This window comes from Alosa pseudoharengus, unplaced genomic scaffold, assembly GCF_046254945.1.
Source record: "Alosa pseudoharengus isolate Yale_2024_CS ecotype anadromous, Long Island Sound unplaced genomic scaffold, YU_APseudo_1.1 YU_APseudo_1.1_scf_22, whole genome shotgun sequence".
NCBI classification, from domain to species: domain Eukaryota; kingdom Metazoa; phylum Chordata; class Actinopteri; order Clupeiformes; family Clupeidae; genus Alosa; species Alosa pseudoharengus.
The window spans coordinates 29,515,304-29,525,981 of record NW_027468680.1 but is presented as its reverse complement, the minus strand read 5'-3'; the positions used below and the strand labels follow the sequence as shown (position 1 = coordinate 29,525,981).

Sequence of the window (10,678 nt, the reverse complement as noted above, 5' to 3'; positions counted from 1 at the left end):
ATCTGACAACTGGTGAATAAATGCTGAAGCTTTTTGATGATGATATTTGAAAAATGGTCTTGTGAAATCTTGCTTCAAACAGCCAAAGGAGCATTTTGTTTATCTGGCAGTCACTGGTTAGCATTGCATATGGACAATACATTTAGCTAACTAAACCTTTCACTGTTTAATGCTACATGGTCATAAATCTTGGTGCACTTAATGTGCTTTTGTACTTTTTAAGACGAGTAATGCTGAGTTTGTATCATGTGATTTGGGTGTTGCAGAAGAGGATTTACCACCTGTAGAGCAAACGGTCCCTCACAGTTCCAAATACACTTCAGAAGGAGCTTGCTGCAGCATTACTGAAATTGGAACATTTGGTGCATGTGCCAGGTAAGTTACAGCAATTGATTATTTTTTTACACGCACACACACACACACACACAGCCCTGTTCTCTAGGTCACTCCCTTCTTTCTTTTGTCTCCCTCCCTCATACTTTCTATACATCCTTTCTCAGGTTAATCTTGTATTCCTACTTCCCTCTTCTTTTCTTCTCCATCGGTTTCTTACTTTTTTTCTAACTCTTCCACGTTCTCTCTCCCTCCTTCTTTTTGTTATTGTGTTGTACTTCCCTCTTTCTTCTCCATCAAACTGAACCTTTTATAACTGTTCAATGCTACATGGTCATAAATCTTGGTGCACTTAATGTGCTTTTGTACTTTTTTAAGACGAGTAATGCTGAGTTTGTAAAGCTGTACACAGGACAATACATGGTAAATTTGATTCACGAAGTGTTATACATTTTTAAATGTGTGTTGTGATCATAATGTTGTGTGTCTGTATTCATATTCTGTATTGGTATATCAACCTCCCTTTCTGTGTTCTCTTTCACAGTAAATGTGGCAGTGCAAGAGATGTGAATCAGCGGTTCAAAGTAGGTCTGATCTACTTGCTCATTACAAACTCCACCATCCCCACTTTGGCCGCACCACAAACTACCCCTGCACATATACAGATGTAGCTGCTGCTGTCATGATTTTTTTTGTATTTTTGTTCAGATTTGGGGGAAACTACAGAAGCTGCAGCCTTTTAAGTTTTTTCCCTCGTTTGCGTTGTTCTAAAGGCACTGCACTGTCTTTGACCACTGTCTTTGACCTTGATTTAATTTGTCTGCAATGTCTGGAAATGTGAAATAAATGTGTAAATGTGTACTCAAATTCTAGTTGTGGTTGATTGCTTGAGGTTATTGAAGATGCTTTTTAAAATAACATGTTAATTTGACATGCAATAGTTTTTAAAATATGACATGAAAAAATCTTGTACATCGGTTGCATCAAAAAAATTATGTCCATCAAACAAGAAAAAAATCATGTTTGACTGATAAGAAACAATTTCTTCACATACACATGAAAAAATCATGTTAATTTAACAGAATACAATTTGCCACTTTTAACATGAATTAATTGGACTTCGTGGACATGATTTAATTGATGCAACCGATGTACAAGATTTTTTTATGTTAATTTAACAGCCCATTTTTTTCAGTGTACGTTTGGCAAACACTGTAGGATAGCCTACTGTAGTTCCACGTGAGTAATCAGGGCAGCGCGGCATCTCCCCGTAACACCCCCCTATTATTATTTTTGTCAAAAAATAGTCATCATTGAAGGCCTAACCACTGAACGCACGGTGCGCCACTGGTATAGACTAATAGTATGAACTGTGTTTATGTTCAACAGACTACGTTTATTTATGGTATAAGGGCTGGATTATAGAATCAAGCACTTTTGTGCACAAAATTGTTTTAATAGCTTACAGAGGGTGATTGGTGATCTTGTTTGGTGTTAAACGACCTTCACCTGAGAGTAGCCTACTCTGCTGAACCCTAAAAAGCATTTATAACATAGCCTACCTACAGCTGCAACTAATGCTGCTCACATGCATAGTGTTCAGCATCAGACAGACACACATACACCTGCTATTTTGTTAACCTGCTCACACAGACTAATAGTAAGGTGGGTGATGGGGGCCAGGGTCTTTAAGGGGTCAACTCAGTCGGGTTTTAGGGGGCCTGCTCTCTGTGACTTATTGGCCCAGTGTGCCTGTACAATCCAGGCTTGGGTATTCTGTGTATAATGTGTGGTAATGCAGGCCCACATCGTTGTGACAAATTAATTTTCATAATCACATTCTTTATTTCACTTTTTGACAGGTCTACAACAAGCTATGATAGTCCGAAATTCTAAATAATTAAAGGCTTCAGCAAACATCAAAGATAGGTCCACCACAGCAACAGTTAGCTGACTTTCTGATGCAACTATTGAGCATTTTTGAAGAGATGTTTTTTTTCTTCTTTCAATTTTGTCTTTAATTGGTTAATTCTGTCATGAATCACGTGGATACTGGATATGGTGGGCGTACACTCTCGCCATCCTTACTGTAGGCTGAATAGCGAAGCAGGTTTATGGATGTAAAAGCAAACCGGTCGACATAGCCTATGTGATCCTATGAATCTGTTGCGAATAGTAGGCTGATTCAGTCGGACGCTCCAATGTCTGTAGTAAATGCGAAGCAAACGATCGTAAATCCGGTAAGTGTATTTTTAGCAGCCCATCCGGCATCACATGAGTTAACGTTAGCCCTACTTGCATTTAGCTCACATATAATATAACGCCTAATAACCCCTTTCAATAGTCTTTTCCTATCCGTTGGCATGCGTGACTTAAGGAAGGCTATACCGGTTAACAAATCTCTTCATAAAGCTGAATAGGACATAGCTGCTACTGTAGTATAGACTAGGCTACCTCGAACATAACGTGATGATAGTACTAAATGTTATAAGGCTACAACTGAACTGCCCAGTGACACTAACATTAAAGGCTGCTTTATCTTACAGACAATTCCATTTAGTGGAAATATAGTTGATGGACTACATCCAGGGGATATTGTACTCATCCAGGGTACGGTCCTAAGGGATGCAGACAGGTGCGTGCAAACTGTGGTAGGCTACCAACTTCACAGACCTACAATTTTACATTATTCTGACTGCTCGTCAGTTTTCTGCAAACTCATGCAATGCTATTTGTGCAGTGTTATGTATATGAAGCTACACATCAGTGTACAGTGGATAATTGCAAACTGAGATGTGCTCCCTTTCTGTCCCCAGGTTCCATTTGGACCTGGCCTGTGGTAGCAGTACCAAACCACGCTCAGACATCGCCTTCCATTTAAATCCGCGTTTCATGCCTCAGCCAAGTATTGTATGCAATTCTTTAGTACAAGAATGCTGGGGCCGTGAGGAGAAACTAGATCAGATGCCCTTTAAACAGGGCTCCATGTTTGAAACCATCATACTAGTGCACCAGGACGTGTTTAAGGTAAATTGTTATTAATAACATGATCACAGACCCCTGGCTTACTTGTGCACTCTCAGCAAGCATAACAAACATAACAGATGCACAAACTCTTGGAATGGATTTTTGACACCTGCATTTATTTACCTGTGCTACTATATTCCCCTGTTATAGGTAGCAGTAAACGGTAAACACATCTTGGAGTACAGACACAGACTTCCAGTGGAGACAATCAACACTTTCTCAATATCAGGGCGGGTCTCTGTGCACACTATTGCCTTTACACCAAATTCAGTGAGTGCTTTTGAGTTTAAGATCCTCCACATCATATCATAAATAGAAGGAAACTTGGAGTGGAACTTAATTTGCAACCATGACTAACTTGATTTGTTTTCTATCTCAATAGGCCATTTTCTCTGAATCAGGGGACCTGGTGAGTGACTCTATTCTAAAATTGATGTCTTTCTGACAAAAAAAACTAGATCCACGTGTTAAAATGAGATTTTCTTCTTTAGACTATACCCTACAGAGGCAGTATGCTGAGGGGATTGAGTCCTGGACAGCATATCACAGTTACTGGCCATGTCAGCTCATATCCACACAGGTGATACACAACCTTATTACAAAATACAAAAACCTTCGCAGTATCATAGCGTTGAAGCCTAACCGTTGCTGCAGATACTTTATTGTGTGTTATACTCACTTTACTTAGTATACTGAAATGATTTGCTTTAGGTGCTGTTGATGTCATGGTTACATTTGTCAGGCAGTTACTTGAATCAAAAAATCCAAAACATTATGCTGCCTGTTGGCTTCACATTTGCAGTGCTTGGATATTAAATTCAAAGCCTTTTCATTTAAATGGTTACACAGTACACACTGTAAATTCTTTTCACTGTGTGTGTGTGTGTGTTGCCAGTTTTACAGTCAATCTAAGAAGTCGGAGCTCAGAGAACATTGCCCTGCACCTCAACGCTCGCATCAAGTCTGGTCTGTTCATCCGCAACTCTCTGCTGGCTCAGGGCTGGGGCCGTGAGGAGCTGGAGCTGGGTCCCTTTCCTTTCGCTCCCGGACAGTACTTTGAGGTGCGTCACGGTTCACACTGTAGGCTTCATGGAAGGCCTAGAAGTAGAAATCTGGATGACATTATTTGTGTTATACTGTACATAGTCACATATACATCACACAATGATTTATTCCCCTATCAACTAATAACTTACATATACATTACACAATCTACAATCGTCACCTACCAGCTAACACTGGTGGGAGAATCTATCCTCTTGTATCAAACATTTGACCTGTAATTTTCACAAACAGAAACACATGCAGGTCCTCATTCTGGCATCTCTCACTCTCTCTCAGATGATCATTCTGTGCCAGTCCCACCAGTTTAAACTGGCAGTGAATGGGGACCACCTGCTGGTCTACAAACACCGCATGCAGGACCTGGGCAGCATCGACCAGCTGGAGGTCATGGGAGACCTGGAACTGCAGGAGGTGCGGCTTTGGTGACGTGGTTGTCCTTACCTTCACACCTAAGGCCATACCAGGCAGGGACAACGTGCCACTAGGCTTCAGAGGACCTTTAATAGTCACCAGAGACTGCAGCAATATAGTGGATCTGGGAAGTCAGTTCAATGTGCAATGTGACAACACACTAAACTAGCTGATCACAAGTGTAGTGTAGTGATCCAGCAAGGGTTCATTTTAGTTTGTTTCAGGGTGAAATACCAGAGTACTCCTCTTCTGTCCTCTGTATTTCATGTGAATTATGTAGCGTCCGACTGTTTTGATTGACTGTTTTGATGTGAGCCACTACTCGCACGCTGAAGATTCCTCCATCTTCTCCCTTCCCAGGCTCCAGGTTATGTTTGTCTCATATATGGTCATTTAGATCATATATGTAAATAAAGAGGCGCTACATTTATTTAAACAGAAAATATAACCTCCGAGAACCTTTGGAGAAAACATGTTTTATAGCTGTACATCTTTTTCTCAGGACAAATGAGTTTGTCACATATCCTCCAATCTCATATACTATGGAAACAGGTCCATCAATCTTATTTGTTTTTCAAACATGGTGGTGCTCTTTCAGACGAAAACATTTTTGTGAAGCCAAGCACAGCTGATATATTAAAATAACCGCTCTATAATACAATACAATTCTGAAAAAAAGTTGGAACATAGCAAGATAAATAGCTATAAAAGCAACTGCAATTAATGCCACACTTTGGCCAGTATATTCTGACTGATGTCCTGCTTTTCTGCATGACTACATAAAGCTGAACCTAGTTACACATATACCTATTGTTGGATGAGAATCAGCACCCAGGAACCTTGAAATACCTCTAAACAAATTCTTTGTTTACAACTTGCCAGCAACATGCAGCTGACACAAAGCCTTCTATTTGAAGTAGACCAAGTAGGATTCTCTATTAAAGGTGCAACACCCTCAAAAGGAACACGGGGGCATGTGAACATGTTTTCAGTTGTACCTAACAGTGCAACAAGTCTTGTTTGTGCAACTTACAATAAACATACTTATGCAGAATATCAGCACGTTGTGAAGCCAATATTTGTTTTGTATTCATGGTTGTTCTTTTTTTGATTGTATATTCCATCATCCTTGACTTGGGACTGTAGACTACACTTGATATTACCTGCATATTACCCCATTGCTAGCATAGGCATATATATGGCTTGAATTCAGTTACATAGATGTAATAATTCAACCCTCCAAAATCAGCTTCCCTTCTCTGAACACTAGATGGCAGCAAACCTTTTCTGGCTAACGTCAAATAAAGGCTCAATTGTCCACGTCAGGCATCAGATCTTTACATAATGTTTTAAAGAAAAGGCATCAAAGGTGTGTATGCTTTTAGTTGTTGGAAATATGGCTTAACATGGCAAACATTATAACTCAAAGAGAAAAAACATCTCTGCAAGGTCTCATAGGTCTTTCTTTGTCCCCCGATGCAGATCTGATTGGAACTTACTCTTATGTCACACATGGAGTCTGGGAAGAGCCTACGGCCAGACTGAACCATCCTAACAGAACAACAGCAAAAAGAGAGAGAGAGACAGACAGACAGACAGACAGACAGACAGACAGACAGACAGACAGAGAGAGAGAGAGAGAGAGAGGGAGGGAGGGAGGGAGGTCCAGTGCCACAGACTGCTGCTGGCCCTCCTAACAAAACAACAGCAAAAAGAGAGAGAAAGAAACAGAGAGAAAGAGACAGACAGACAGACAGACAGACAGACAGATAGAGAGACAGACAGACAGACAGGGAGGGAGGTCCAGTGCCACAGACTGCTGCTGGCCCTCATCACAAGACTGGTCTTCACTGTGACAACACGCGGTGCTCAGCTGCTCCACCTGAGGGTCTGTGTGGGCCGCCGGAGCCCCAGGACCACCACAGGAGACGGCCATGAAAACTCAGGGCTTTTATTCGTATCCACAGGAAATATAACAACATGAGAAAAAACAAACAATACTATCTTGTTTGAAAACATTTTAAAAATATATAATAAACGAGTGATATGTGACATGATGACGGCAACTCGTGTCGCTGACTGCACTGTGGAAAAGAATCTCTGATTAGAAAGGCAAAAGTAAGAGTGTATTGGGTCTGAGCCGTGAGCTGGACTGTGTCCGATTTACAAAAGAAGGGCACCAGACTCACCGGCGCGCCGTTAAGAGAAAGAAACATAATAACAATGAGAACGACAAAGCAGCTTTTTTCTCCTTCTCCGTTCCGTGTCTTTAACATGTCGGACATGTTTCAGGAGGGATGACTACTACTCCTCTTCCTGAATGGCACCACAGTGGTTGCAGCCCTCGCTCCTGCAGCCTCTGCTCTGCCTCTAAGGAGCACTAGCCTGGGGGCGTCCAGGGTTGGGGGGCAGTGGATTAGCAGGCCATGATGAGATCTGTGGACCTCTAAGACATCTCAACACCAGCAGAAGAGTTGAGTGCGTGTGTGTGTGTGCGTTGGCAAGACGCAGGCTGGATGGGGCTCAGATAAGTTCAGAGTCACCAAGTGTGTGTGTGTGTGTGTAAGTGGGAAAGGCATATATTTGTGAGTTATGGAGGGGTAGTAGGCGTTTGCATGTTGAGGCGAGAGGAAGTAAGATTTTGCCCTTTCCCTGTTCTTGGTATGGCTGTGGTGGGCGTGGGCTGTTGAAGGCCATGTCCGAGAAAGGGGGTAGTTCATCTGTTGGGTGGACAGCAGCCTCCTGGTGGGGAGTGGGGGTGCAGTGGGTCAGACGGAGCTGAGCTTGACCAGGCCCCTGACCGAGTCCTCATGCAGCGAGTCCTGGCTGGCCGGGTGGTAGAAGGGCACGGTGTGGCTGTGGGCCAGGGGGCTCCCGCACGGCAGCATGCCCGGCGGCGAGGGCACCTCCTCGGGCGTGAGGAAGTGGTGGTGCGGGTGCGGCATGTGCGGCGCGTGCGGATGGAGGTGCGGGCCCGGCGGCTCGGGGGGGTGCGACGGGTGCGGGGGGATGAGCTCGCCGTCGCAGCTCAGGCTGGGGGTGGACGTGGGCGGCGTGGGCTGGCCCAGCAGCAGCGAGGGGCACGGCCCCGCCAGCAAGGTGCGGCCCGGCAGCGCCGGATCCTCGGCCACCAGCGGCACCTCGGCGCTCTGGAGCAGCGGCGTGGCAGCGGCCTGCAAAACGAATTTGGTGCTCTGAATGCACTGGTCTTGGTCACACTGAGACAGAGACAGAAGGAGGCAAACAAGAGATTGTGTGGGCACACACGCACGCAGACACATGGAGGTGGGGCACAGCAAGGGCAGAGACGGGGGAGTCACAGAGCAGAGGAGGGTGGAGAGGGATGGGTATGAAGAGCAGGGTGGATGAGTAGAACAGAGGGATGGGTATGAAGAGCAGGGTGGATGAGTAGAACAGAGGGATGGGTATGAAGAGCAGGGTGGATGAGTAGAACAGAGGGATGGGTATGAGGAGCAGGGTGGATGAGTAGAACAGAGGGATGGGTATGAAGAGCAGGGTGGATGAGTAGAACAGAGGGATGGGTATGAAGAGCAGGGTGGATGAGTAGAACAGAGGGATGGGTATGAGGAGCAGGGTGGATGAGTAGAACAGAGGGATGGGTATGAGGAGCAGGGTGGATGAGTAGAACAGAGGGATGGGTATGAGGGGCAGGGTGGATGAGTAGAACAGAGGGATGGGTATGAGGGGCAGGGTGGATGAGTAGAACAGAGGGATGGGTATGAAGAGCAGGGTGGATGAGTAGAACAGAGGGATGGGTATGAGGGGCAGGGTGGATGAGTAGAACAGAGGGATGGGTATGAAGAGCAGGGTGGATGAGTAGAACAGAGGAATGGGTATGAGGGGCAGGGTGGATGAGGAGAGAGCAGAGGTGAGACATTAGTAACAGTGTTCCAGTGCCAATCGGCTCCATTAAATCAGCCACATTGATCAATGCGACCCAAAAGCAGAATCGAGTGTGCGAGTTCAGCTGACATGCAGGCCCATTAGAGAAGTGTATCATCGATCACGCTCCAGGTCTTGCTAAACTCGATTTCTAGATGCCATTTGAGGGCGGTTTTAGGACTAAAGGCCAGAGGAAAACATCAGTAAAGCACTTTGCTTGCCAATAACATGGATGCAAAAGGGCAGAGTCATCACAAATACAGAAGAGGGCTACACGGCAACAATCTCATTCTGAGATGAAGAAAGGTCAAAGGCTTTTGCCTGGACAGCATTGAGATAGTGTTAGACAGTGTAAAGACAGCATTGAGATAGTGTTAGACAGTGTAAAGACAGCACTGAGATAGTGTTAGCCAGTGTAGACAGCATTGAGATAGTGTTAGCCAGTGTAAAGACAGCACTGAGATAGTGTTAGACAGTGTAAAATTGTGTAACGCACTGGAAAGCCATCAGAAAACACAAACACAAGTCATCCAGTTCAATTCTGGGTGTTGCCATTAAGGCCAGATAAAAACAATCAAGTTAGCCAGTTTTTTAAGTTTTTCAAGTTAGCTCTAGTAATCAAGTTTTTAATGATAATTCTTGCAAAAGATAGCAATTAAATAAGCAAATAACACAAGATGTTTGCAAACAGGATGGCACAAAGGAATATCACACAAATACAGAATATGGAGGTCCATCACTTGATATCATAACATGTCATGACTCATGAGTCTATAGAATGTATACATTCTGATGTGGTTGATGTGTTCCATAGCAGAAGAAAGGTGCAGGGCCATCTCTTAACTCCTGAAGCAAAGGCCAGGATGAGAACTAAACCTCAAGCACCCCTGTGTGGTCTGAGAGCAAACGTCAGCTCCGACAAGAAGCAGCAATCAAAGATGCCACCTTTTCACCTTTTTTTCCCCGCAAGTTCATCGTAAGCACAGAAAGTACACAGGAAGGAAGTAGATTGACAAAAAAAATGACACAGAGCTTTTTTGTTATATTGAGCAATGACCTTACATGGGAAAAATGTCTGCATAAAATATCTCCATAAAACTGCAGAGGATTTGACCGCAATAGGTTATCGCCTTTTGGATAAAAGCCTGGAAACTTGCTACAAAGGAGTTTTTCAAGATGACATTCACTTTTTATTGCTCCAAATGAATGTAGTCCCTGGAGTTGAGGCTGCCCAATGAATCGTCTGAGTCCGACAGCACTGGCCACTGGTCGAGCATGGTCAGTTTATTCATTTGCGAGGCTCATAACACCGCTGGTGTTTCCCCCCCACAGGTAAAGCTGGGCTCCAGGAGAATGATGCTGCTCTACTCCCAGCTCTCTCTCTCTGAGCCCACTCTGGAGCTGTTAAGTGCAGCGCCAGCTTTAAACATGTCAACAGCTCTTTGAACAGAGTCCTACCAGAGGAGGCCCGCCTGTCTGGCCACATGCCCGTGTTCTTAGAGTGCTAGTGCACACAAGATCGATCATTCACCAGCTCCCCCCCCCCCCCAAGTACGGTTTCAGTGAACCATTTCAATGCAACTTCAAAGCAAGCTTTCTGTTGAATATGTAACTTGTTTTGAATGTTTTTACTATTCACTGCTTACAGACAAAAAGGCTTCAAAGCAAAACACTTCAACTTGTTTTATGTGATTTCATCACTTGCTTGGTTTAGTGGGACTGATTTTGAGGTCTGTGGCTACACAGCTAAACTGTGTGAATGACTGGCTAACCAACAGTGAAGAGCAGACATATTCATCTACTTAGATAAACTAGATTTGTCTGTGTTCAGCCACTGAACACAGACAAACAAGATCTTTGGATGTTTACAATCAACAACGTCCTGGAATTGATTTTGAGATACCACTTTGCTGACAGACTCAGGCAGTCTGCAGGGTTT

General features: G+C 44.0%; 2 protein-coding genes across 3 annotated transcripts in view; one reads left to right on the top strand and one right to left on the bottom strand.

Annotated features, from left to right (window-relative positions):
• Positions 1-2,439: 2,439 nt before the first annotated feature.
• Positions 2,440-5,874, top strand: lgals8b (galectin 8b). Its single transcript, XM_076300027.1, has 8 exons — positions 2,440-2,573; positions 2,880-2,968; positions 3,150-3,360; positions 3,511-3,630; positions 3,743-3,769; positions 3,852-3,940; positions 4,256-4,421; positions 4,702-5,874. The coding sequence occupies exons 1-8, from the start codon at positions 2,535-2,537 to the stop codon at positions 4,849-4,851; spliced, it is 891 nt and encodes a 296-aa protein (XP_076156142.1). The 5' UTR covers positions 2,440-2,534; the 3' UTR covers positions 4,852-5,874.
• Positions 5,875-6,771: 897 nt separating this feature from the next.
• Positions 6,772-10,678, bottom strand: part of LOC143139084 (palmitoyltransferase ZDHHC14-like) — a 54,069-nt gene continuing 50,162 nt past the window's right edge. The window contains exon 10 of one of the 2 annotated variants that reach the window (XM_076299642.1): positions 6,772-8,054. In XM_076299642.1, the coding sequence (XP_076155757.1) occupies positions 7,605-8,054 (450 nt within the window). In that variant the 3' untranslated portion in view covers positions 6,772-7,604. The remainder of the gene's footprint in view (positions 8,055-10,678) is intronic. The other variant, XM_076299643.1, reaches the window with a different exon arrangement.